We start from the raw sequence: 27,944 nt of genomic DNA on the forward strand, positions 1-27,944 counted from the left end.
GATGCCGGCGCCTCAGGCCAGGTCATTAACCCGCTGCGCCACAGTGCTGGCCCCCATAATATTTGTTAATAACTAAGTCTTTATTCCATTTCAGGCACATGGCTAAGTCATTTACATGTATTATCTCAAGGAACCTTGTAATAACACTATGAAGCAAGATATTTATTGACCCATTTTATAGAGAGGAAATGATGTACTGAGAAGTTAAAGAAATTGCTTAAAGTGCTTTGTAGTGCTAAAATGTAATGATTTTTATTTAAACTTCACAATCCATCAAAGATAGATTAGAAGAGTGAAAATAATACCAAACCATGTTTTCTTTTCCTTAAAGAAAAGGCTATAGTCTAAATAAAAAAGGAAAGACTCAGTGCATCTCAATGATCAGATGAATTAAATTTAGACTTTTATCATTCTATGAAAGATCATGCATGATTATAATTAATAATGAAAAAAAATTATTTTGGGGGCTGATGCTGTGGCATAGTAGGCTAAGCCTCCGCCTGTGGTGCTGGCATCCCATGTTGACACCAGGTCATGTCCCAGCTGTTCCTCTTCTGATACAGCTCTCTGTTTATGGCCTGGGAAGCAGTGGAAAATGGCCCAAGTGCTTGGGCCCCTGCACCCACATGGGAGACCCATAAGAAGTTCCTGGCTCCTGGCTTTGCATCTGTCCAGCTCTGGTCATTGTGGCCATTTGGGGAGTGAACCAATGGATGGAAGATCTTTTCTCTCTGTCTTTAACTCTGCCTCTCAAAAAAAATAAATAAAGCTTTTTAAAAAAGTTTTTGTTAAAATAGTTAAGTCTGACATCCAGAAAAAGAAAATCTCTAAGTATGAAGTGTGAAATTTGTGGTTAAAACCAAAAGATGGACAATTAAGTTGAGTTTCTCAAGTTGAAGATAGATTTTCCCTTACAGTGTATTTCAGCATTGTTCCATAATGTTAATTATATTATGTTGATAGTAGTTGATACTTCACTCTTCATGTCATTTGAACACGTCCAACTTTGTGTCTAAGCTTATTACCTCATTCAGATGTAGCACAGTTGCAAACATGTTGCAAATACAGTTGTTCCCAATAAGTAGACAAGAATGCAGAAATGTTCAATTAAGAAAATTTTATTTCCATACTGTATAATAAAAAGCTCTTCATTACTGGGGAAATGATACAAATTCAGCAAAGCTTATACATCAGAGGTGAAGAACCCGTCACAGTTTCATTGCGATATACCCTTGAAGTGGATTTGACAAAAGAACCAAATCTTATTTTGTATCTAACACCCAAAGTCAAAAGAAGCTTTTCTCCTCTTCTAAGGAAGAAATTGTTACCATTGTAGGGAGGCAACAGTCATTAAATAAATTAAAAGCATCTTTAACATTTTTCCATATACATATATAATATATACTTTTATAATTGCCATTGACTGTACAAGCATTAAATTCTCCACTAAAAACATTTACATAAACTAATGTAAAAAGCTGAAGGGAAGGCTTGGCTTTATTAAAAATGGAATTATTTTATCACTTATAAACTACATTAAGATAGAATTCTCAAGGGGAATAAAAACTATACAAAGAAGTCAGACTTACCCAAGATTTCTTGTCTAATTTCATATTTAATTTTACACATCAGGTGTGCTTAGCTATTCTCTAACTGAACCTTGATTCAACAAGATGTCAATGTCCAGATGTTAGTTACTTGTTAGCACAGAGAAAAATGAGAACAGAAAGACTAAAGTGGATAATGTAACTACATAAACATTTTTATAAGTCAGACTGATAACAATATTACATATGATTGCCTATGAAAACATTAAATGGGCAATAAGTTTTATTCAGAAATACTAAGGTAAAATAGTATCTTAATGAATACATGATTATCAGTTATTATATAGCTAAGTTATTGTAAAAATTAGTCTGGAATATTGTAGTCCTGAGATTTGAGGAATCCAATCTTCCAGTTTAGGTTCTATGATCTCAAATCTTGTAAATTGTATACTATTTGCACAAGTTACAACAAAGTGTTTTTAACACATGGTATAGACAATGGCTGTCCCTGAACTGGAATTGAAGACCAAGTTATGTAAAGAATCTTCAAAATGACCCTGTGTGTGTGTGTGTGTGTGTTCTGAATGGAGAAATAGGGTAAGGAAACTGGGGGAGGGGAGATAAGGGAGGAGGGAGGAGAAAGATTTAGGGAATAGCATCCATAGATGTGGTTTTTCTTCTCATCAATGCAAATTGGACATCAGGAGATTTCTAAAATGTGTATCTAGCGATTATTCAGAAACAGTTTATAAAACAGGCACTTGCTTGAATTTCTATATTCTAAATAAATCTTTATTAATTAAAATGTTCATCCATTTACTTCAACTTTCACTACTGAAAAGTAATGTTCCTTTATTCTTTGGGAATAGAACTTATCCTCAGTTCAGTAGAGGTTGATTAGTTAGAAGATCACTCAGAAATAGTAACTGGTCAAAATTATTTCCTAAGAAATAATTGCTAAAAAGATTATTCAAGTGCTTTTATTGTGTTGTAATTTTCATGTCAATTGCTACTGATACTTGAAATAATTGATCACTTGGTATTTTGAGATTTTTTTTATTATTTAGAGGGTTTGGAACTATTATGATTTAATCTGTATTAAGTAAAGAATTGATTCAAATTAAGAAAGGTAACCAACAGACATTTGACTATAAGAAGGCTGAGAAGTGATTCTCAGAATTGCTGGAAGGTTTCATTCATGCATCTCTACAAAAAACTAAATTTAAGAACTTCATGAAAGCTACCAATGAAAATTCAATTTTCTTTATTGAAAGACAAGTATAACCAGGATATGATGGCCACATTCTGACTCATTTTTATCATAGAATTTTCCTTTCAATTTTTGACAAAAATTATTGAGAAGTAATTTCATTCTCTACCACACTTTGGATGTTTAACTTTTTGTTATCAGACAAAAAAATGACTGAGAAGAAACCATGGTATCTTAGGCCCCAGAACGTGATTCATGTTTCAGAACTGGTATGCCTTAGTCACAGGACCAACAACACCCAATCAACATTTGTGCACTTGAAGTATCAAATAGCTTCTTGTCATGGTAATCTTTTAAAGGATTTCCAATAAAATATTATTTAGACCCCAGGGATGCTATATTTATTTATACGAACACACACAAAAAATGTAGAATGCTCTTGCAGTGTTTTTCTCTCTTCAAGGAAGATGCATATGAAGTAACTGATATAATAAATCCAACATTTTAGGGTCAAAGGGCCTTCCAGTTCTAGTGGCCAGTCCCTTCCATTTTGCCAGCAGGGGCCCTAAAGACACACAGTTGACACAGTGTCTTTCACAGAAGAATTGCTCAATAAATATTTATTAAGTGATTGAACCACCCTGGATAGCTACAGGCAGAGACAGAATAAAACCTCCAGGTCTTCTGATATTAGGCAGCCTCTGAAGTGGCTTAGATCTTTCTATCATCAGGTGAGATTGACCTCAGACAAGCATCGATTGCAGATATAACGACACCAACAACAGCCTAAGGACTGAAAACACGTCTCACAAATACAGTGAGTGAAAGAGTTTAGAAATAATTTTCAAAGGCTAGAGTACAAGAGGAGATATTGCTAGCAAATAGAAATGGAAAGAAGCATCTATATTGGACTCTCTTTCCTGGTGATAATATTTAGTGAGCTTTGCTAAAATGTAGATTCCACAAACAACCAATACACTAATATTCGGCACACACTCTTCACTCAACCCACACAATGACTTGTGGTGGAAGAACAATAGTAAAACAGGATCTCAAAAACTTTTAGATAAATGCCAAAGTTGATAGAACTATTTAAAGCATGCTGAGCTGCTCAGGAAAGAAAGGCAATAAGCCTGCTTCAAAGTATGAAATGAGTCTCTATTTCCCTTTGGTCATTAGATGAGTAGAGATAAGTGATAAACTATTGTCGTTTCTCCAATCTATTTTCAAAGCCCAGTATAAAAATAAATCAGTGAATTTTCTAACAGTTCTAAAAACACTTGGAGTGATCATTTTTCTTGTGATTAAAAAAAGAAATTGATATTCATACTCATGTTTCCTAACATCTTGCTTTTAGTTACATTCAGAAACAAATACAGTCCAGTTCTTCTTTGTGGAACTCTTGAGTCTATTTGCTTATTCTCTTTTGAGTATATATATATAAAAAAAACCTTTGGAACAAAATGCATTGGCAGTGCAAAAAAGAAAACAAATCCATAAAAGTAAGGATTGATTTAAGCATTCGACTGAGTTCTTTGTCACATTATCTGCAAGCACAAGACTCTACTGTCATGTTAGGATATACTTTGAGCACTACATTCTTATTTTCATCAAAGAATAAGATACTGAGTGAAGACATCTTTTCCGGGACACAGCAAGGCTCAGGAATCCCAGGAACGACCCCCACAGCTCTCACTATACTCTGGATGGTAGCATGATTTGATGGTTTCAAAGACTAGAAAGAGAAATGGAGAAAAAAAACATGTTAGGTAGAAATGTCTTTCCATTCCTCGCAATGCCACTTCTCATCATATAAATTGCTCATTTAATAAATTCGTTTCAATAATTTAATAAAGTTTTGATATCATTAGTCATTCAGCCCTATTTCCAACACCACAACCAACAAAGTAGTGATCATTTATTAACTTACTGCCACATTCCAGGCATATTATGCATAGTAGCTCTAATTCACATGATAAAACTGGCATTTCTTATGTTTTGTAAAGACTTAAAGTTTATAGAACACGTTTATGGTCAAGTATAGCTAATGAAAAAGACAGAAATTGAACCCAGTGCTCCCAGAAGAAATCATTTAATTACAAATAAATCGATACCAAAACATGAAATTAATGCTTTCTAGGATTGCTCAATAACAGCATTGCAGCAAAAATGATTCTGTATTGACCTTACATTAATCATAAGCCAGACAAGCACCCTATTTGCCAGAGATACATTATTGCCACTATTATGGTAATATTTATCCATTTTTGCTAAAATAAAACCAAACAGGTCAGAGAGCTGTTTTTATTTAATTTATTTAATAGTTGCCAAGAGGGTGAATTGGATGGAGACTCTCACCTAATTCCCTCAAACACAAGCTGGAGTTAGGAAGACCACATCATTGGCCACTTGAGGTCACTATTGTGCTACATGTTCAGTTGAGTTGTGTTCTAAGCATGGGCGATCTCCACTGGGAATAACAATCCAGGGTGCTTAAGGTTATCCCTTTGATGTAGAAAGTAAAACCAAATAAACCTGGGTGACATCGCTGCCTTGAGACAACACCAAGTGGGACTATTCACATGCATGTGAAGTGGTTTTATTGAGAGCACTCCTTACAGCTCTTCTCTACCTAAAAACAGAACCTCATAAGAGATGTCACACTTCTCATCATCAGTTCTCTCCAATGTCTCTTTTACGGGAGCTAAGCTAGTTTTGTTTTAAACACACCTAGACACCAAAATTTGGTAAGCTGCCAGACACCAAGCCAGGTGGAAGATTTAGACACTAGTAAATTTTTAACTTAGAATTGTTCATTTTGGGACTTGGAGATATGTCCTGTATAGTTCAGAGACACCCTACCCCCATTGAATTCGTGTTTTAATTTCAACCACCTACAACTCTCAGTATGGGACACTGAAACAAGTGAAATAGTTTAGCTGGAGGAAAAAGAGATTATACAGAAAGCTGCCTTCCTATATATACAATATTTATTTATGATCAATTAGAAATGCTGGGTATAAATATCATAGCATGCTTTTTGGCAGAGACAGGAAAAATCTGATTTGTCTCATCCCATCTTTTTTTTTTTTTTTTTAAACAGGTAGAGTTATAGACAGTGAGAGAGAGAGAGAGGCAGAGAAAGGTCTTCCGCTGGTTCACTCCCCAAATGGCTGCCATGGCTGGCGTTGTGCCGATCCAAAGCCAGGAGCCAGGAGCCTCTTCTTGGTCTCCCATGCAGGTGCAGGTCCCAAGCACTTGGGCCATTCTCCACTGCCTTCCCAGGCCACAGCTGGGAAGAAGAGCTGGACTAGAAGAGGAGAAGCCGGGACTAGAACTGGCGCCTACATGGGATGCCAGCGCTGCCGGCAGAGGATTAACCAAGTGAGCCATGGTGCCGGCCCCTCATCCCATCTTTTAATTTCAATGAAAAGAAATAATTTGTGTATTAGACCACAACCTTATCAGGAATAGGCAGAAATCATTAAAAAATTGGCCTAAACGATGAGCAAACTGTGTTAACTCTTTCCACTGGAGATTGTAGTTAATTGCAATTAGGGATTAGCTTTACATACTGGCAAAAGGGGCATTCTCCCCTTAAGATAAGGAATTCCATGCTGTTCTGTTTTGTATATTGCGTCGCCTGCATCATCAATACAATATGTGTCACTCACACAAACGGCAACCGGTATTACACAACAGATGTCAAGAGTTATTGCTCCTTTTCTAAAAACACGTTTGCAATCATCCACTTTCCTCTGTTACATAAAGTTGTACCGAAGATGCAGTCATCCAAACAGCTTGTCCCAATGTCCAGCTTTTCTGACTTTGTTCTGTTATTATTAATATTTAATGATTCCTATACTATTTACATTTTATGAAAAGTGGAACCTGAATTACATGTGGCCCAGGGCAGTAAATACTGCTGTGCACACGGGACATACTAAATGCTGAATAAATACTTCCCAAGTGGACGGATACAGACAAGAAATAGAGTACCCTCATTTTTACCTATTTCTGCGGAAATAATTCCCATCAACAAAAATAAAAGTTTCTGTGCAAATGACCCGGTTTAAAGAGGGAAAATATTCATGGGTGTTTCCTAGGAAAATTCCTGTCCGTTCTGTTTTTTTTCAAGCCTCAACTCAGAAGTGATAGATTCAGAAACTATGAGCATATAAGTAGTCTCCAGCGGGCCCAGCAGAATTCAGGCCCCAGCCCCTGCGGCTGGGTGGTGTGTCTTATCAGGAGCCTCTCAGGTCACAGGGGGTTTTCCCTGTTACTGTCCTGTGAAATCAAGCTGCCATTCTCAGGAGGAGCAATTCTGGCACACACGGCAGCCCTGTGCGGTGATTCACGGCTGGGAGGCATCCTGCCAGCCAGTGATTCTGGTGGTTTCTGAGTTCAGATCATGTTTCCCATGACCGTCTTCACGGAGTTCAAGGACTAGCTCAATCACGAATGCAAATATCTGCTATTTTCTTCACTGCTCTCTTTCTAAGGAGAGTGAAACACGAGTTTAGGTTAGGAATTTTTTTGCTAAAATAACTCGGTATATCAAGATTTAACATTTTTTATATTTCGTGACATTAGAATTGGAAAATCTAGGAAATTAATGGAGGGTGCACCATGTTGAATTCATAAATGTGAAATTCTTCTTTACATAGAATACTTAGTTCAAGTGCTTAACTTTCTTTCTTTCTTTGGCCATCTAATTCTATGTCTTTGCTATCCTTAGCTTTTGCACAAATTGTTTGCAAAAAATAATTTCATTCCTCAAATCCTTGTTGCCTCCCTTGGACCTCTGTTGGCAGCAATGGCTCAATCGTTTTCATTTGAAATTTCTGTTTTCAATCTCTGCGAAGGTGGTGAGGAAAGGCAAAGGCCTACAACTTGGCCTTAGCGCTGTGGGTATATTTCAACTCATGGCAGAACTCCAAGGGTCTTTCTTGGGGAGAACAGATTGGCTGTAAGGCTAGCAATCAGAAAAATCCAAACTGCAGTGTCTGTGAATGAAATCTACAGTGGTCAGGCCTGCACCTGCCAAGCTGTGTATGCTGTCCTCAAGTTGAATTTGATTACAAATGCATTAGCTGGGGAAAGTATGTCATCAGCTAAGAACCTTCATTCCTGACCTGGGCCATGGGGTTTTGCTCCACACTCTTCCAGTCCAGCCCACATGGGTGTGATATCCCAGAAACTATCTAATTGGAATCAGTGAAAGGGCAAAGCCTGGAATTTGGGAAAGGCAGAACACAGCTGTTTTGAATTACGGAACAGGTTGTCGGCTTTTGCAGACCGAGAGCTCAGCCGTGTAGAGTGGGCTTTTGCTCCGGAGGCCAAAGAAAAGGCAGGCCAACAGAGGAGTCAGGCCTAGGGGGTCTCCTCTCTGCGGCAACGTGTGTATCTAAGTCTGAAAGTTCTTTGGCACCTCCACAACTCCCCGTGTGCTATGCGTGCTGATCTGGCCCGATGCTTTCATTTTCCTCTGTTATTGAGGCTCTAACTTTTATTTCAACAGCTCGCCCTGGCTTTCCTAGTGAACACTGCAGATGGTAGTGATGTTTATTAACTACCCCTCGTGTAGCAGCATCCTATGGCTTCATCTTCCCCACCTTCTAGATAACTGTACCGCTTGAAAGACACAAAGCCTGGAAGGCTTCAAGGGAACCAGCAGAAAGCTTTAAAAGCTAAGCAGTTTCACACAAGGTGATGAGAGATTGAGAACGCTTTGTAACAGCCAAACTTCCACTCTGGACTTGGCAAAAAGAACATCTTAAGCTCAGAGAGAGATCCGCACACTTATCCCTGTTATGTCTCCCTGGAGTTTGAATGCCATTCCAAGTCATGACAAATATTATGATGAGTTTAGTTGCTGCAACTGATGCTCTCCTGATTCTATTACTTGCCAAAGAGACCTCACTGGAATTGTTCACAGACTGCCGGACCCGCAGGGAGAACCCGAGTTTCAGCTTGTGGTGTCGGAAAAGGGACTAGGAACATTTAGAAAACATCTTCTTGATTCACAATGTTTATTCTCTTGATCCCTTTCCCTACATAGACTTTCTCCAGCCTCCTACACTTAAATTTCTCTGGCTATTAGTAATCATGTCAATAGCAGATATTTCCAAAGCACCTACTATGTGCAAGTCACTCTACTACCTCATTTCCCACTGCTTTTGTTATGTAGATACCTATTAGCTCTTATTATTTACTTGTTTCAAAGATGATAAAGCTAACATCTAGACGCTGACTTTTGCAGAGAACCACAGGTGGTTGAAACCAAAATTCGAGATTTAAGCAAAAGGGATTTGACCCTCAATTTTGCCATCCAACATATATTACATGGGTCAGCAACATCAGCATCACCTAGGAGCTTTGTTGGATATGCAGAGTCTCAGGCTCTATGCCTACATCCACTGATCAGAGCCAATGTAGTAACATGATCCTAGGCAATTTGCAAGCACCTTAAGGTTGATGAAGCCCTGGTATGGCCAAACATAAACACTTACTTATTCTGCCATATTTTTCTTCTTACATTTATCTCTGCTCTTCTTCACTTACCCCTTAACAATGCTAAAGTGACTGTTCCTCAAGCCAGTGAGAACTATGGTGAAGCTCTTTTGAACCTGCATCAGGACTGTGGACAGTAAAAGCACACAGAAGCAGGGGCTCAGAGCAAAGAAGCTGGGAGAGCCTGCCGAGCGTGGAGCAAGCCAACGGTCTGGAGTCAGGGACTGAGAAGCAGACTACATTAATATGGCTGCCTGGCATGGAAAGCCAAGACACCCTGGCAAAAAAAAAAAAAAAAAAAAAAACCCTAAATGAAAGATCTCCGTGAGTGAGATCCCAGTGGAAAGAACAGATCATCAAAGGAGGTACCTTTCTCTGAAGGGAGGAGAGAACTTCCACTTTGACTATGACCTTGTCTAAATATGATCAGAGTCGGTGAACTCAAAAGGCTTCCATAGCCTTGGCAACTCATGACAAGAGCCTAGGGTGATTACTGACGCCATAAACAAGAGTGTCAATTTGTTGAGTCAACAACAGGAGTCACTGTGCACTTACTCCTCATGTAGGATCTCTGTCCTTAATGTGCTGTACATTGAGATTTAATGCAATAACTAGTACTCAAACAGTATTTTTCACTTTGTGTTTCTATGTGGGTGCAAACTGTTGAAATCTTTACTTAATATATGCTAAACTGATCTTCTATATATAAAGAGAATTGAAAATGAATCTTGATGTGAATGGAAGGGGAGAGGGAGCAGGAGTTGGGAGGGTTGCGGGTGGCAGGGAAGTTATGGGGGGCGGAGCCATTGTAATCCATAAGCTGTACTTTGGAAATTTATATTCACTAAATAAAAGTTAAAAAAAAAAAAGAAGTGAGGAGCAAAAGAAAAAAAATTATGGCTGCCTGGGTCTGAAAGCCGGAGCCGGGAGGAAAGAGAACAACTCCTTCCCCAGACTACCCAGACAACCTGTATTTCATGGGCTGATTTGGAAAATTCCAAGCCTCACTTAAAACCACTCATCCCAAGTTTGAAGACAGATTTTCAGTCCACTCTTGCCTCTCAATGCCACAAGGCAAGCACCACTATAAAAATAAAGATCCACCACTCGTGGTTGCTTTAATCATCTGTGCTGTGTGTACCTTTAATTGTTCTCCCAATTGAATGGGTTTTGTTTGATCAGCGAGCTGTCCTTCATGAATAGCTAGACAAGATAAGGCCCTTTATATAACTGTAAATCTGTGTCATCTTTATTTTGTGTTTAGGCTTACAAAATATTAGCCCATCAAAAGTCCTTGGCAAAGACAAGTCTCAAAAATGATAGAAATCTCATCCTTTTGAGAGCTTCTAATAAGAAAACTATTTCAATCAACTTTCTGGCCCCAGGGCTAACCCAGATTTGTGCAATTGGCCCTTTGCTTTTCTATGTGTGTTAAACTTGTCATCTCAATGATCAGAGGATTAGAACATGAAAATGCTATTTAAAGACCAATAAGCAGAGGCTGGTCACTCTTTGAGGCAAAGGACTTTTTTCTTCAATATAATTCTATAGCAAAAATTGATTCATTTCAAATAAAAAAGAAGCCATTCTATTCTTTTGTGGGATTTGGTTCCTTGAGCCATTTTCATTGTATAACAGGTATAACAGCGACTTAAACTGTTATAAGCTGAAAATGGAAGTGCAGTAATAAGCTTAACTGAGGCCAGAGGACACCAATGTATTTCACTGTGGAGTGTACAATTTACTTTCTATATTCAAGAACAGTCAAGTGGGCTTGCTGTGCAAGATGGAGGTGGGGGTTGGAGAGACATCAGAAAATACATTTGTCAGGATGCTGAGTACTCATATGATAAGGTATGGTCCCTGCTGATTTTAGAAGAGACATGGGTAAGCTCTGACCAGTCGACTGGGCCTTGGGCAGTGTTTACAGAGCCATGGTATCTTTGATATTTAGCAGGGAGGCAAGTGAGCTAAGTATCTATCTGGTGGATTTCATGAGGCTAGTTTACCTGGCTGCACCCTAATCCTGACCTCTGTGGGGACATCTCATCGCATAGGAGACTTTAATCCAAACATATTCTGCACTGAAGTCTCAGCACTACTAGCCTTTCTGTTCGCTTCCATAACAGTCACCATTCTCTGAATAACTTCTCCCAAATCAGCTTTTTATTGTCTGGGGCTTGCTTATCATGGATAGGTATAGATTCATACATGAACACATAACTGAATACATACCACGCTTGTAAGCAGCATAGAAAACACATTTTACACATACATTTTTTCATATCTCTTATACTCATATCACTTTACTTCATATCTCATATCACTTTACCTACCATTAAAGAAAAACCATGCATAGCCATATTACCTAATATATATCAGAGTGTGGTAAGGATTCTGACAGATTTTGTAAATGAAAACACACACTTATTTTCTCTCTTGCACACACACACACACACACACACTCAGTGTGTCCTTCTTTCCTCTGGAAGTGGGAAGTGAGTACAGGACAAAGAACAACAGTTACCTTTGGCATGGGGAACTGGCATGCTCCTGAGCAGTAATACGCATCAAAGGACTTGGGGGAGATAATCCATTCACTCCAGCCAATATCTGCAAAGTCTACCTTAAGGTATCTTCTGGCACAGTCCCGAGGTTCAAGCCATTGCTTTCTTCTTGCCTTCTTCAGAGTCTGCTCATCGAACTGGAGTGTCTGGCTCTTCTGATGGGGCCCCTTCCTCTGTTTCTTTTTGTTCTTACTTTTCTCAGGGGGCTGGGTCTGAAGAGTCTTGTAAGGCTTTCTCTCCTCCCATACGCCCTCCTCCTTATACTGATATTCTGCCCCAGGAAGCTCATTGTTCTGCAAAGGCAACAAGACCCCAGTAGAGCGCTTTTTTCTCCGTTCAACAGAAAGGGCAGCTCTGATGTGCCTATCCAATTTGGGCACAGAACCAGTGGGGAAATTGCGGTGTCCTTGTAAGCTTGATACTACACTTTCTGGCTCAGAAATGGCAGCGTCATTGGCATACACCAGGATATAAGGCTCTGGAGAGAGTAACATCCTCTTTGGCAGCTGGTGGGCTTTGGAGGTGATGTTAAATCCAATGAGGAACTCCTCCTTCTCCTTGGCCTTCCTCAAGAGTTGAGTGATATCTTTAGAGAGCCAGGGTGTGACATCTCGGTGAGATTTGGCTACGTCTACTGAGAGATGACCGAGGGGCTGACTTTGGTTCCTGTCCGATTTGAGAATCCATGCAGAGAGAACTATCTGAACAGGCTTCCTCTTGGCATGGTGTGAGCATCCCTGGGACACTGGACAACTCAGGTTGGTGTTTACCAGCTCTCCAGAATAGAAATACAGTGTGGCTGATAAAATATTTTCAGACTTGGTTAGAGAAGTCAGATTAAAAATATGTAGTCCCTTGCTTTCAACAGCTCCTGTAAAAGGAAAAGAAAGAGAGAGAGAGAGTAAACGGGACCCCTTACTTCTTACCACACAAATAATATTAACTCAAAATGGATCATTGACCTAATTTTAAGAACAAAAACTATAAGATTCTTTGAAGAAAATATAGGGACAAATCTTCATGACTTTGGGTTTGGTGATAGATTCTTAGACATTATACCAAAAGTGTGGCAACACAACAATAATTAAATCCATGAAACGGCTAAACTAGACTTTTGTGCATCAAAGGACATTATCAAGAAAGTGAAATTACAACTTAAAGAATGAAAGAGAATATTTATAAATTATAAATTTACAATCCAGAGTGTGTAAATAAGTTATAACTCAACAGAGAAACAAATAAAAAATGGATGAATAATTGAATATAAATTTTTCCAAAAAAGATACAGAAATGGTCAATAAGCTTATGAAAAAAATACTCAGCATCATTAGTCATATGTAAACAAAAATCAAATCCACAATGAGCTACTACTTAAATCACACTAGGAGGCTAAGACAAAACAAACAAAAACAAAAATCCCTCAGGGTGTGGAGCAATTAGACCCCCTCACATTGCTGGGGGAATGTACAATGAATGGGTCAACTTCCGTGGAAAACAGCTTGTCAGTTCCCCAAAAAGCTAATCATAGAATTAACATGTGATCCAGCAATTCTGTTCCTAGAATATATGCCAAAGAATCAAAAACAAGTACTCAATAAGTATGTTTATAGCAGCACTATTCACAGTAGCCCAAAGGCGAAAACAGCTCAAATGATTATCAGTGGATGAATGGATAAACCAATTGTGATATATTCGTAAAAGGGAGCATTATTCTACTATGGAAAGGAATGAACTACTGATAATGCTACAACATGGAGGAACCTTAAAGTACTAAATGAAAGAAGGTAGACACAAATGTTCACTCATTGTTTGATTACATCTATCTGAGATATCCAAAATAGTTACATCAAGACAAGAATAGAATGCTGTCTTCAGGGACCAGAGGTAGGAGAAATAAGAGGAAACTCTTTAAGGGTTATAGGGTTTTACTTTGAAATGGTGGAAATATTTTGTAACTAGACAGATGTAATTGTTGCACAACGTTATGGCGATATTAAATGTCATTTTACTGTTTGCTTAAAAATAGTTAATTTTATGTTGTGTGCATTTCCCTGCAATTAAGACCAAGAAAGCAAAGCAAAAACATTATGCAATCTCCTGCTTTTGAGGGTTTTTGGGTGGGGAAAAAAGAGTAAACAAGAATAAATTTAAAAGCCAGAAAAAGATTAAAGCAAGAATCAGCCATTCTTACTAATTTGTTCTTCCCTTTACTGAAGCACCATCAGTGTTTGAAATTTGTAACAGAGTAGTGGACTTAGTGGGGTGAGAACTGAGAGTTCTGGAGGCCAGCAAGACCTATTCCTACAATTATGGCAAAGTGTTGGAATAGTTTCTTATCTGAGCATGCATGGCCCAGTGGTTGTGAGCATAGGGTTTGGATTTAGACTTGCTTTGATTCAAGTGCTGGCCCAGTCTCTTCTTAACTCTGTAACTTCAGGAAAGCTAATATACTCTTTCATAAAATGGAGATAATACCTATCTTCCATGCCATCAGAATCGAGTGAGGTTTGTGTAAAGGGGTCTATGAAGAGTTTCTTAAACATAAAATATTATTGTTTCTAGTACCTGTATCCACAGCACAGGGATTATATGTTCTCCTACGTGCCTCGCACAGTGTAGAGTGCAAGATAAGGGCTGGGTAAACAGAACAATATATGTCAATATTCAGATAACAGAGCCGAAAAATAAGCCAGACATTCAAAGCTGTCAAAAAAGAAAATGCTACTGAGGAGCTTGTCTGAGGTTTACGACCTGAACTTCAAGAGAGAAATCTCTGTATATTTAATAGAAACTATTGAAATTGTTCAGTGATCTTTCCAATGCTTCAGACATAGGTATGGGAGAGAGTGACTGAGCAGGGAGGAAGGGAGGAAGGGAGGGAGAGAGAGAGAGAGAGAGAGAGAGAGAGAGAGAAACAGAATGACTGGTAAGGGCAAAAATAGGTTTCTTCTCTTAGGACCATCTAAGGAATAATCCGTGGAGCTGAGGTTGGAGCTCAGGAATCCCAGTCCTGGGATCGATCACCAGGGCCTCGCCCTCCTCCATGCACTTGTCCATATACATATTTGTCTCAGAAACACACACGCAATCGTGAAATTATGTTCTTGATCAAAAACATGTTTCAGTAAAAACAAAACATTTTTATAAAGACGTGGAAACTCAAAATGAGTTCATTGAGTCCCCAAGCACGAGGGAAGTGCAATGGGAAACATATTTCACTCGTCTTTAACATTGTGTGAAGGAAAAGGAGGAAACTGCCATTTGTGCACATTTGTATAATCCATGACACCAGGCTAATATCTTACAGACCTTTTTAACAAAGCCATGGCATCAGGGCTGCTCGGAGACTAACCTTAATTCATCCCAGTCACCGCACAATATACTATTGCTCAAATTCTCCGTCAGAAACGCAAGTTTGAAATGAAAGAAAGAGAAGTCCCTCTGTTCTAAGAATGCAGCAATCAAATCGTCGCAAACATGCCTACCTGCAGGGAACACTCAAACTCGGAGGGACATGAGGGGCAGGCTTCTCAAGCATAAACCAGTCAGGCTACTTTCTCCCATGGTTTGCTTCAAAATGTTTCATTCTTTCAATCATGTCTCTGCTCACCTTGTGACCTGCTCTTAATTAGCTTCTTTCCCTGTGTCTCATCTCCCACATTTTCTCATAAAAAACGCAGAATCGGTCCTGGTGAATCATATGGTGGCTCTGATTTTAATACAGGGCATTGTTTTGAAGTCAATGCCTCTTTCCCAGCCCCAGCTCCATACCCTCAACAGTGGTCCTCCAACAAAATAACCTAAGCTCTTTAGGTCTCCATTTGCTCATCTGTAAAATGGACACAGGGGCAGTAACTGCTGAGTAGTTCTGAAGATTAACTGAAAGATTGCAGGCAAAGCACACATTACTCAGAAAATACTCAGTGAATGATATTGCATTGTCCAGTAAGATAATGAATAGTCACTTAAGATCAGATGGAGAGGAGCTGTTCATATACGATGCATCCTGAATTCTGAAGTATTAATTTAAAAATATCACATTAATATATTTTATTTTGAGTGCATGTTGAAATGATAGCATTTGAATAAATGGTGGCTTAGTACATTATTAAAACTAATGTCACTTGTTGCTTTTTACATTTTTAAATGTGGCCACTCACATTTTAAAATTATATGTGTGGCTAAAATCTATAGCTTGAATTAAATCTCCATTGGGCAATTGTGATCCCAAGGGGCCACCAGATTTATAGTCATCCAGTCTGAAGGAAAGGATGTGGTAAAGAATTAGGATTCTGCTACACCTGATTATGCAAGCCGAACAGTAAACTGGGCAGAAGATTCCCTTCTTGCAATGCAGCATTCTTTCTTTACAAAGAATATATTAAAGATAATCTTGGTGACTTAAATTTTCATTCCAGCTGTCATCATTTCTATCTGCAAATGTCTAAGACTGATGAACTGCTCTAAAATAGAACTAAATGGGCAATCTAGCAACAAGGTCTTATGACATAGAGGTCAAACACAGCTCCAATTGTGTGACTTGTGTAGTACTCACACAGACTACCACAACCAATAAGAAACAGAGACCAAAGTAAAACAAATGTTTTACTTTACCAGATATGACATTGAACACCTACTAGGTGCTTGGCCCTTGGTGTGGTCACAGCACTGCATAAATGTTTGCTCCTGGTCACACAGTGGTACGGAAAGGATTCACAAGCATTATTCAGGTAGCTATGCCAGGATGATAATACCAGTTGTTGAAGGTGTTAAGGAAGAGCTTGGAGCAGAAGAAGAGAGATTAACTGCCCAGGGAGACAGCAGAGGGACACACAGGAAAAGTTGACTTTGATGCAGACTTTTTAAAGATAAAGGTAGATGAGAAGAATGAGAGGAGGATGATGGGAGCATGCTCTAGCCTCATGAAATGTTGTATCAATTGATGTTTTTGTATAAAGAATGTCATCAGTGTCTTCAATATAATACAGTACAATACTTCAAATAAACCCAGTTATTCAAAGTCCTAGGAAATGGCTCATTGCCCAAGTTCAGGAAAGAAATAGCCACTCCACAGCTCCTAAACCAAGGTATTAAATTATACCTGAAATTTAACGTCTTTCTTCTTCCCTGCTCTACGCAGGCTAGGGAGCCCTGCTTATTCTATATACCTTCTGCCTTTTTTAAAAAATAAGATTGATGTTTTGACTGTTCCACAAAGTGTTCTTTGATTTCTCTAGCCTATACATTATTTTGCCTTCTCTTTTGTAAGTCCATCAGTTCCTGAGTAAGTCAAAGCTCTTCTGCACAAAGTAGCCCAGCAGATGCTTAGAGAGCATATACAGTAGATGAAAAGAGCACTAGCAGAGGTGCATGGAGTTGAACAAATGAGTGCAGAGTAATAAGTCAGAATGAGATAAATACATCCATGCAAGTGGAAGTAATGACAATATGTATCCAATTACATTCATCCTTTCCCATTACCTAGATTTCATATTCATTTAACTTCTCAAATGAGAATCTTCCTTATGAACAGGAGTTTTTCACTAGGGTTCTCTCTCTACCCCATGATTTATCTATTCATACAGATATTTAAGTTTAAATGTAAGTGAATGAAAAAATGTCTTATTCACTCTTCTGGTATTCTGAAATAGGTACCACCTATTTGGAGTTATTGAATCACAAACCTGATGTTATACCTTCTAATAAATAAATAAATTTAAAAAACAAGGGTGAGTTTTATCAGGTTCCAACAAGATAGCTCACATATATTTAGGCTGCTGTCAATATTTGATACCTGGCAATATTAAGTGTATGATACGCTGAGCTAATCATATCTAAAGATACATAGTTAATTCTGGGTGCTCTCATTTTAACTAGCAGATATAGAAGAGAGCAACCAGGAAACTAATCAAAATCTTGAGGGATATTGAAACAATCTAATATGTTTGAGCTGAATACAAAGGAATATATGGCATGGAGGAAGAAAAACAGTTTAGCAATGACAAGATATTATTTTCAAATACTTGAGGGCTGCAAAGTGATTGGAGTTTTTCTTTCCAGTGTTCTAAATGAGACTGCAATCTAAAGGTGTAGTTGAAGTATTCCGCTTAACAGGGCTAAAAACTGATCAGAAGTCAATCCTCTGATGGGAGGATTCTCTTTTGGTAGGGTCAGGTGAAGGAGGGAACTTTTCATGTCCCTGCAAATAACTACAATAGGCTGTATTTCCAGCTCATCCCAAACATTTTGTATGTCAAAATATAACTGCCAATAGGTGGTGCTATTTTCCAACTGTTTGCAGGCACTAGACCAGGCTAGGTTTTCCTTGCAGAGAATACATCTGCTGAAGTCTGCTTAGGGGTTGCCACTGGCATTATGATCTCGCAGCTTAAATTTTTAGAGTCAAAGTATCTGAGATGTGAAACGGGGTTTGGAAGTCAGGTGAGTTTCTAAACAAGCCACACGTTCTCTCACACACGTGAAACATTGCACCTGCAGCTGCTTCTCTCTGGAATGTCTTTACCCAGATTTGTTTTTTCAACGCAGAAGCAGCACTCCCAGTGGCAAGCCTGCCATAACAATCTACCCTCTTGATTGGGACCCTGCCTGTATTATCATTTTCATCATACTGTTGCTCTCTAAGACCATGAACTCCCAGAAGACAAGGCCCTGTATTATATCAGACACTTCAACTCCTAGCTTGACCCTTACACACTATTCAGTAAATGCTTCTTTTATGAATAAAAGCATTTAATTCAACCTACTTAAAGTAAATGAGTGTGGAGGTAACTAGTTAACAGCTAGTTAACAATTCATTTGTTGAAGAACCCAAATCTCAGATTGAATGCATAAAAACCTTTTTAGGAGTTTGGTTCTTAATGAAGGTGGAAGATTTACTTCTGCTTGTATTTGAAACAAGGCACCTGTGCCTGATGAAACCATGAACTTAGTTTGATAATTCAGCTCTAACTTAGGGACCCAGGACCAGCCACGTTACTGCCCCAGTTCAGTTCCTCTCCAGGGGTAGCTGGGGCGGTGTCCAGGGGGTGCTAAGGAGAAGTTCAGCTCCGTGCTGGCCCACACAGAACGTTTTCAAAGGGAATTAGGACATACAATGGAAAAGCTTGCTATGTAAAATCTGATTTTAAAACAAATAGACTCAATGAAATCTTGATGATTAGTTAAATCCCCAGGAAGCAGGGAAAACATCTTAGTCATACAGAAAATATGTAACTAAGAACAATTTTTCTCCCATTTATTTCTCAAAAAAAAAAAAAAGTACAGCTGCTAGAAAGACCAGAGGTGCCTAGGACAGGGTCCCATTCACTCACCATGGTCACTGGCTGAATATTTGCTGATGATTATGTAGTCAGGCATGCTTGGTTTTTCTATATTGCCTTCAGCTCTGAGGCACAGGCAAGATGGGAGTTTCTAAATAGAACACAAGTCATAGAATTTGTTTGACTGAATTTTATGGGATCTCAGGACAACCTCCGGAGTCCTAGTCAATTGATGGAATTTTATGGAACTTCAAAACAATCATTCTCTATCTCCAAAGTAAGTATGGCCAAAGATGATATAATGTACATTTTTCTAGAATAGTAAGATGTTCATTTATCAGTTTATTTACTGTGAACCTCCACGCAGGGGCATTCCAAGACTGTGAGCTCTTGGAGGGCCGACTCATATCCTATAAATCTTTGCATTTGTAGCACTTCACCAGTCTGGAGCTTTTAGATCCTGAGAAATATTTGTTAGATATGTTGAATAGATAACAATGTAAACTTAACAGATTCAAAAGTGTTTCCTACTTAACACCAAAGTGAAGCAGGTTCAAGTTCCCAGTCAGCTAAAGCCCTTCTTAGGTGTAAGTACTTTACAGTGTTTCCTTCCAGTTCATTAGGAAAGAATTACTACAACAGTTTTATAGGAAGACTAGCATTGCCTAACATAGAACTAGTAATCCGTCCCCTGGGAAATTCTTCCAAAATAACCTTACTTGGAAAGGACACCTTTCCTGGCTGACAGCTTTTCTAGCACCTCCTCTCATCTCTTCCTTAAGCATCTAACTCAACTGAATTAATTACACAGTGCAAGCTATTCCGGGCCTTTGCAATATGAGAATGAAATGAAGTAGAATCCCTGCCCTCCATGGCCTTGATTTGTAGGCCCCTGCTCGTGCCATCCTTGCTGCAAACCTGAGAGATCACAAACTGTAGCAACTGTGAGAGGACAAGGAGTCTTGATTGGGCTTTGAGGCCTTCTTCAGGGCAAAAGTTTTCATAAAGACACTGATAAACATTCCAAAGCAAAAGAAGCTCACCATTGTGTAAGTAAATAAACCATATGCCCATGGCGAGGTAAACTAAACGGAGTAGATGAGACCGGGAATAGTGCATTAATCAATCCTGGGTTTCAGATGCTGGTTATGATATAAAACATTCAAAACTCTAGAGACACACACTTAGCTCTCCTCCTAACTTGTTAAAACACAGACTTCTAGTCCCCACCTCTCCCCCGCCCCACCCAGTACCTCCCCAGAATTTCATTCAGAAGGTCTGGTGTGAGCTGGAGAATTTCTAACAAGTTCTAGTTGATGCTGATGCTGCTAATCCACACTTGGAGAACAACTAACTTCAAGAAATCTCTGTTCAAAAAGATTAAAACCCCATTTTGTTCAGCCATCAGAGTCAGCAGAGAAATAGTAATTTGTAATGCAATGGGATCAGTTTACCCAAACACTGTTATTCTCTCTGAGTCAAAATACAATCAAGGCATTGCATTTCCTGAGGATTCTGCTGTCATGAGAAGCTGGATCTTAAAGAGGATAGGTCACTGAAGAAGTCAATCAAGAAACCATGGTCATTTGACTCTCTGACACACAGGCTGATGTTTTAGAAAAGTGAAGATAAATGTATGCCTTTAAGGAAATCATTCCTCAAAAAGTGTTAGCCAGGACTATTTTATAAGCCAATATACTAAGATACAACCCACTATTAAAATGTGAATAGAGTAGCAGTTTTATTGGTTACCAAATATACTCCCTAACTGAGGGCTTTTTGGTTATATCGACATCATTTACAACTGTCCAAAGTTGATAGCATCCTGATATACTTGTGTCACTCATTAACAGTATATCAATATATCAACTAGAACAGGTATTTGAGATGCACACATCTCATATCAGAGTGCCTGGGTTCAAGCAGTGTCTCTGCTTCCAACTTCAGCTTCTTGCTAATGCACGCCCTGGAAAGCAACAGGTGCTGGCTCAAATACTTAGGTTCCTGCCACCCACATGGGAGACCTGGATTGAGTTCCAGGCCTGGCCCAGTCCTGGGCATTTGGGGAAGTGAATCAGTGGATGGATGGTCTTTCTCTCTCTGCTTCTCTGTCTCTATGCCTTTCAAATAAATATGTAATGGAATATAATTCTATTCTCATGAACTCATATCATAATCACAAATACTCACTCAATTGAAACTTGGCATAGGAAAGCTGAAGCTGAGACAATTTGATGCCGAAGTTCTTTCCACTATTAGCATGAAAATAAAGTAATTAAGGTATAAATTGATTACTAGAATACACAAATTTAACAGATGGGAAAATCATCAAGATTTAGGGAGAAATGTTCTGATATAATAGAACAAAAATCTTAACTCACTAATAGAAAATGTAGGCCAAATTGCTCAATAGTTTTCATGAAGATTTAGAAAGGTATGATTTTTACTATTTCTATTAAATGCAATATATACTTAGGATTATATGATGGATTTGATAGATGTGTTGAGTAAATGATTCTTTCTTCAGGGTACTGATATGTATGATCTCTCCTGAGGTTCTCCACAAATAAAGTAGCTTTTCTTTTTAAGTATAATACCTACTGTGAAATAGTAAATGTTAGCCATATGGGAGAAAACAACAGAAGAAAACAGTAAGGAAACAGGACAAATAAAATTTGATGAAAGAGATTGCAAAAGTATACTGAGAGAAGTTTGTAACATGAAGCCAGAAAGACAGTCAGTATCAGTTCAAGACAAATACTAAATGGGAGGAATGAGACAGTTGTCACTCTGAATTTTGCATACCTTCTTTCTTGCCAAGTCGTGAAGTTTCTCAACCAGAGTCTTCCCAACTAAATGAACATCTTAGATCCACAATCCTCTAAAATGCTCCCTTCGGCAGCAAGTGCTCCCTTCCTAAAGGGACTCAATAGCTTCCAAAGGCTCTGAAAGTCCCACAGAAAATGAAACTGATCTTTTTTTCCAAATGTATTTGACTGTGTGACCTAAGTTTATACAACACCTGCTATCATCATCCAGACACCGTCTTTTGTGAGATTTTCTCCTAGAAAATTGCATCAGGCTATTGAAATTATTAGGTTTTAAGATGAGCTCAATATATTTGGAAAAATTATTTGGCAAAAAATAGCATGATACCCACTTCTCTTTCCATTGAAGGAAGAGTCTGACTTGTTTTAATCAATGCCTCTTCCAAACGCAAAATTTTATAATGCAAAAGTGCATCAGAGTAAGTTTGACAGTAACATCCCAATTCAATTTTCAGAAAAATCTGAATCAAGTACTTATGACCGTCCACTGCTTAGCTAAAATGTGCATATCACTCTTAATTATTTGTAAAACATATACACACATTTTAATGGGTAAATATTCCTCGAGTGAATTATCCGCTTATGGTTTTTTTCATTGACCCTTGCGGTTCCTCAGTCTCTTTGAATGCATCTAACTATACTACAAAGCTAAATTTGAATTATTTTCTATGTAATTCATTCCCTTTCTCCATTCCATTAGCGTGGATAATCAAGAATTTATGGTATTATGGATTTTTAAATGTCAGAGATTGTAAAGCTGTCTTGCCTGTTACAGTAAAAACTTCATTAAAGGCTATCATGTATTCAAAGTAGTGTTTAATTCAAAGCAGCTGCATGTAAGTTTCCTCCTCTCCAGATGTACTGTTGTCCTTTTTTTAAAAAAAAAAACCAGATAACCTGAATACTCTTTAATTTCATGTTTAATTTTTAGATGCCAAGCATTTCAAGGTAATTATGTTTTAACAAAGTTATTCTATAGCCATCTAACTCCATCAAAAATGATGCTTTCCCACTGGTCTGTGTGTTTTATAGAAACGGCTCATTTTGAAGTGATAATCATTCAACCTGTAATTATGACCTATAGCTTCCAAAGCCTATATTTCATTCTTGTACTTTAGAGACATGCCAAAGTCATAATTCTTTATACCACGCTTTGGTGATGGTAGGAAGCAATCTTCTTTAACTCACTGATGGAAAATAATCACTTTCAGGTATAGATTACCCAAATTTTTATTTTATCCATGAAATGTATGTGATTTTTTTAAAAGTTAACACATGCTCACCGAAGTGTAACATTCCATAAATAGTGACAATTTCTTAGTAAGAACAATGGTGCTTTAATTGATTTTCCTAAAGAGAGTATATTTATGATTAGGAAGCATAAAATTAAATGACTGTGGTAGTGATTAGAAATCAATGAACACAAAGGATTCAGACAGGAGAAAAGCTTCATCTAAAATATTCTCTTTTTTTCTCAGAGTAGCCAAGAACTACTTAAATACAATTAAGATTAAATTAAATTAAATGAAAATAAAATTAAAATAAAAGCTGATTTCATGTCCTCCTGTCTTCCTTCAAGATGGTGTGTTTTTAAAAGACTGGACTTCCCTGTCATCAATACTTTTTAAAAATTACCTTTTACAAAGAGTAAGATAAAACCCATCTTTATGCTAAACACTTACACATCCCAAAAAGCTTATGAGCTCTTCAGACCTAGGGTTTTGCACACCGATTGCCTGACACTGAGGGAGAAGGGGACTCATGGAAGGTGTATTTAGGATGCATGCCACCCACCATCCCCATAATGGTTTAAGTAGAAAGTAATCAGAGGGAGACCACAGCAGCTGAATTTCAACCAAAGACATACAAGGTTCAGGACAATAAATAACTTTAATCAGGTATGTTCCAAGGAGCAAATAGGTCTCTAAGGCCATAACTCAGCCTGGATAAGCACTGGGAGGGTCTGCCGGATCATATATACGGCACACCACCTGAGCTGCTCTTAACATCTGTAACATCTTTGTACAAAGCCTGTATGTCTTGAAACTTCAACAGTTTGGACTGGAAATGGTATCTAATTTATTAATGCAGACAGCATCTTTCACCTACTGTAGAACACAGGTCACAGGGCGAAGAGTATTATGGCAATGCTGATATGGAGGTAGTAAGAGGGACATACATGAAAACCTTAGCACCTTCCTGGAGTCCTGCCTTATTACAGACAGACCTGTCTTATAAAAAGGTCTTTTTAGTGCATTAGTAACTAAACCCACTTGGAAGGGGTCCAACACGAACCACCTCTCTGGGAGTCTCCAATGAGGTAACATGACACTTTAGCTTCCACAAAAACCAGTGTCTACATTTGATGAATAAGTCATTAAGACAGGCCCTAGGATGCTAAAGAGATTACTTTCCTTATCAGCACATACAGCCTTGTATATATGCTTCAAGCTGCAATTCATCATTTCAAGGCAACGCCTGGCCTCTGTATCAGAGTTTATCATTTGATGGTATCCGCCTCAAGGAGGTTGATAAGGAACACTCTGAAATTATAATGTGTGGAATGAGCTGCAGCCAAAAAAGTATTCGATGCCTGAGTTATTCAAATCCTTGTCCATGGTTCACTCAGCCTAAAACAAACAAAAAGCTATTCAATGTGTGTGAATGAAGCATACTCAAATTCCACCTCCAAACCCCTGTGGCTCATACTAAAAGTGAAAGTTGTTGTTAAAAAAAAATACTGTTGGTCTCTTGGGTGCCTATGTTATACTCTAGGAGTATAAGGAAGAACGTGGGTATCCAGCTAACAGAGGTTTAAGTATCTGCATTCTCTCCACCTCCCCTGCCCACTCCACTTCCTTCCAATTCTTGTAGCTCCTACACTGTTCCTTCATTGAGCTCTGGCCTCAGTACTGTGGTCAAGGAAACAGCAGGTTCACTGGTGTGGCCGCCTGTCAGGGCACCTTCCTCAAGTGGCTGGGATGCTCTGGGTGACACAGGGCCAGTGTCTGCTTCTGTAGGGGAGGCCAGCTCCTTACAGACCATGCTCAAGGTTGAACAAGAGTGAAACCTGCTTCAGCCCAGACTCCAGCTAAAGACTTCTGCATTAGAGGACATAATTCACATTTATTGTGAAGGCCAGTGTGCCTCTGGGCTCTACAGTGTATTTCCAGTGTCAGCCCAGGGCTTTCCTTGATGGATGCATTGGTTTCCCTTCTTTCTTTTTTTGTTCCAGGAGTCCTACATACCAAGGTTTTGGGGGGCTTTGTTTCTAGTAATTCTGACAGAATTGAAAGAGCATTGAGGCATGGCCCCCTTCCTTCAAGATTCTTGGCTATTTTTCAACGGTTCTCTGAGGACAGACTTTCCTTTATCATGTATGTAGCAAACGAAAAAAGCCTGGTGCATCCTCAAAGCCAACCAAGGGAGTTTGTGTCCAGGAAACTTTCCCGCAAGCTGTTAGCACAAGGGAGGGAAGCTGTTAGCATAAATTATTGGCTTCACCACAGGGGCTACAAGAAACCCTGTTAAGCCATGAATTTCAGTCCGCAGTGATCTGTGTTGAAAAATGGGATGAGCAGATTTTCATCGGCGGATTCCAAGAGGTGTTTACGTCCGCGGATGCTCCCTCGCATCCCTCCCCCTCCCACCCCGCTCCTCCCCGGGTGGATGGTACAAGCCCTATCTGCTCGGATGGCTTGAAGTCATCGCAACACCCCAGCACCTGTTTTTTTCTGTGCGATTGTCACCGAGGGACTGTCGAATAGAAAGCATCAACTGCAGGAGCACCGAGGGTGCGAGTTTAGGGCCGGTGCCAGATCTGGAGAGGCCACAGTCTAAAAGGCGAGGAGACGGCGTCTAAGCTCCAATGTGACTTTTCTCTCTGGGGCCCTGGGGTTGGCAGAAAATGGCATCTGCTTCTTGGCAAACATGGCTTAGCCCAGCCCAGGGGAATTTCCGCCGGCCCATTTAGGATTCATCAGCATGAGGTACCCCAGAGGTGCGCCAGGCGCCCCGCGCAGGAGGGCTCCGCGGGGCAGGAGGAGTCGCCCCTACCCCTTTCCCATGCAGGTCCTCCAGCGAACCCCCTCCGCTGCCGCCGTGCGTCTCCCTTCTCTCCTTGGACTTGAAAAACCGGGCTTACCGGGCGCGCCACTGGAACAAAGTGGCCTGGGACGGGACCAGGGGGTCCACAGGGCAGCAGCGGAGGGCGGAGAAAGGTCCCCAGGCAGCACCACCGAGCCCGGGGAGGACCAGGAGCCCGCGGGGACGCCGCGGTGGGGAAAGCCGGGGCAGACGGCGGGAGGGGGCTCACCTCGCGCACTCACCTGCTGCTCCCGCTCGGAAGCTGCGCACGGTGTTGCCTTCGCGCAGGGGCTGGGGGTGCGCGGGCTGCGAGCCCCGCTCCCGCGAGCCTGGCGTCCGTGGCGCCTGGACCCTGCCGCCACCGCTGTACCTGTCATAGAGCCGCAGCATGTGCTCGGACACCTTGTCGTGCGGCTGCAGCTCCGGGCCCGGGCCACCACCTGCCGCGCGGTCCCCTGGCCCAGCTTTGCGGAGCTCCGGGAACGGTTGCCTCGGCCTCTCCGTCCGCGCCAGGCTCACGCAGACGCAGCTCAGCCACAGACAGAGCAGCCCGCGCGCCCAGGCCATGGTCCCTGCGCGGCGTGGCGGGAGGGGGGCGGGGGACACTCCGAGGGCGCGAGGGGCCGCTGGCAGAGCCGAGGGTTGAACGCCACTCCGGCTGGGGAGAGGTCTCTCGGAGCGCAGGGCGCGGCTGGAACGCGACAGCGACAGTCTCACTTTCTGCCCCGGCCGAGCGCGGACCAGCAGGTGGGCTCCTCTCGGGCAGCGGCGCGGACCTCACAGACGCTGGGCGCTGCGGGTGCCGGCGGACTCGGACGCCGGGAAGGAGCTGCAGGTCGCCGCGTGTGTGGCCCGGGTGTTTTTGGGCGCTGTCTCTACCCTCCCTCCCCGCTTGATTTTCGGGAACACCCGGCCGAAGCGGCGGCGCTGGGGACAAGGACTAGCGGAGCGCCGGGCTCCGTGCCCGAGCGGGGTGCGCGCAGCGGTCCGTCCGGAGGGCGCTCGCTCGCCGTTTCCAGGGATTGGAGGAGACGCAGCGGTCGGTCCGAGTTTTGATTGTGGGGTGTGTGTGTGTGTGTGTGTGTGTGTGTGTGAGAGAGAGAGAGAGAGAGAGAGAGAGAGAGAGAGAGAGAGAGAGAGACTGACTTCGATCTTTCTTCCCGGGACTGATCTGTCCGCAGCCAAGCTGGTCCTCGCCCTCTCGGCTGCTCGGACCCTGCCACAGCACAGACGGATGCGAGGGAGGAAAACACCAGCGAACCAGCAGAGGGAGAGAGGGAGGGCGAGAAGAGGGAGTCGGGGTGGAGTGGGGGTGCTGGGGAGAGGAGCAGGAAGGGAGCAGATCCTGGAGGAAGAAGGAAAGAGTAGGAGGGACGGAGTAAATTTTTTTTTTCTTTTAATCTTTTCAAGGGCAGTGGCTATATTCGGGCTGGCAAGGAGGCAGGGGAAATTGAAGTTTCTTCCTGTTTTGTTTTCTTTTCTCTCTCTTGATTCCAAACAAATTCGTATTCCATGCTGGAACAGTATCCTCTGCCCCTTTTCTGGGCCTCTCCTGAGCGGCGTGCGGACCCCCTGCACCTGCGCCAGCGCCTGGGGCCTTGGTTGCCTTTGGCTCTGAGAACTTCCTCATTGAAGCCCCCTCTCTCCTTGTGTCTTCCTCACCGCTTGAGAGAGAATGCGTGCGACTTAATCCATTGTTAAAAACAAATGAATACATAAGAGAAGAGAGCTCGACCTCACTTAGGGCCGGGGAGGGTTCCGTGGGGAATGGAGGGATGGATGGATGCTTGCTCTTCTTCCTTGTGGAATGCAGATTAAAATACTCGCTATCATTTTACCCGCTTGCATCATGGCCTAGACACTTGTTAGTCATTGTTTCACGGTTAATACCACCAACGAAGTTCTAGAACAGA

General features: G+C 40.7%; 1 protein-coding gene across 1 annotated transcript; it reads right to left on the bottom strand.

Moving 5' to 3' along the window:
• Window positions 1–1,102: 1,102 nt before the first annotated feature.
• BMP3 (bone morphogenetic protein 3) lies at window positions 1,103–27,164 on the bottom strand. Its single transcript, XM_002717090.5, has 3 exons — window positions 26,274–27,164; window positions 11,798–12,708; window positions 1,103–4,492 (listed from the first exon to the last, which is right to left on the bottom strand). The coding sequence occupies exons 1-3, from the start codon at window positions 26,596–26,598 to the stop codon at window positions 4,301–4,303; spliced, it is 1,428 nt and encodes a 475-aa protein (XP_002717136.1). The 5' UTR covers window positions 26,599–27,164; the 3' UTR covers window positions 1,103–4,300.
• Window positions 27,165–27,944: the final 780 nt, after the last annotated feature.

This window comes from Oryctolagus cuniculus, chromosome 8 (genome assembly GCF_964237555.1).
Source record: "Oryctolagus cuniculus chromosome 8, mOryCun1.1, whole genome shotgun sequence".
In the NCBI taxonomy this organism is placed as follows: domain Eukaryota; kingdom Metazoa; phylum Chordata; class Mammalia; order Lagomorpha; family Leporidae; genus Oryctolagus; species Oryctolagus cuniculus.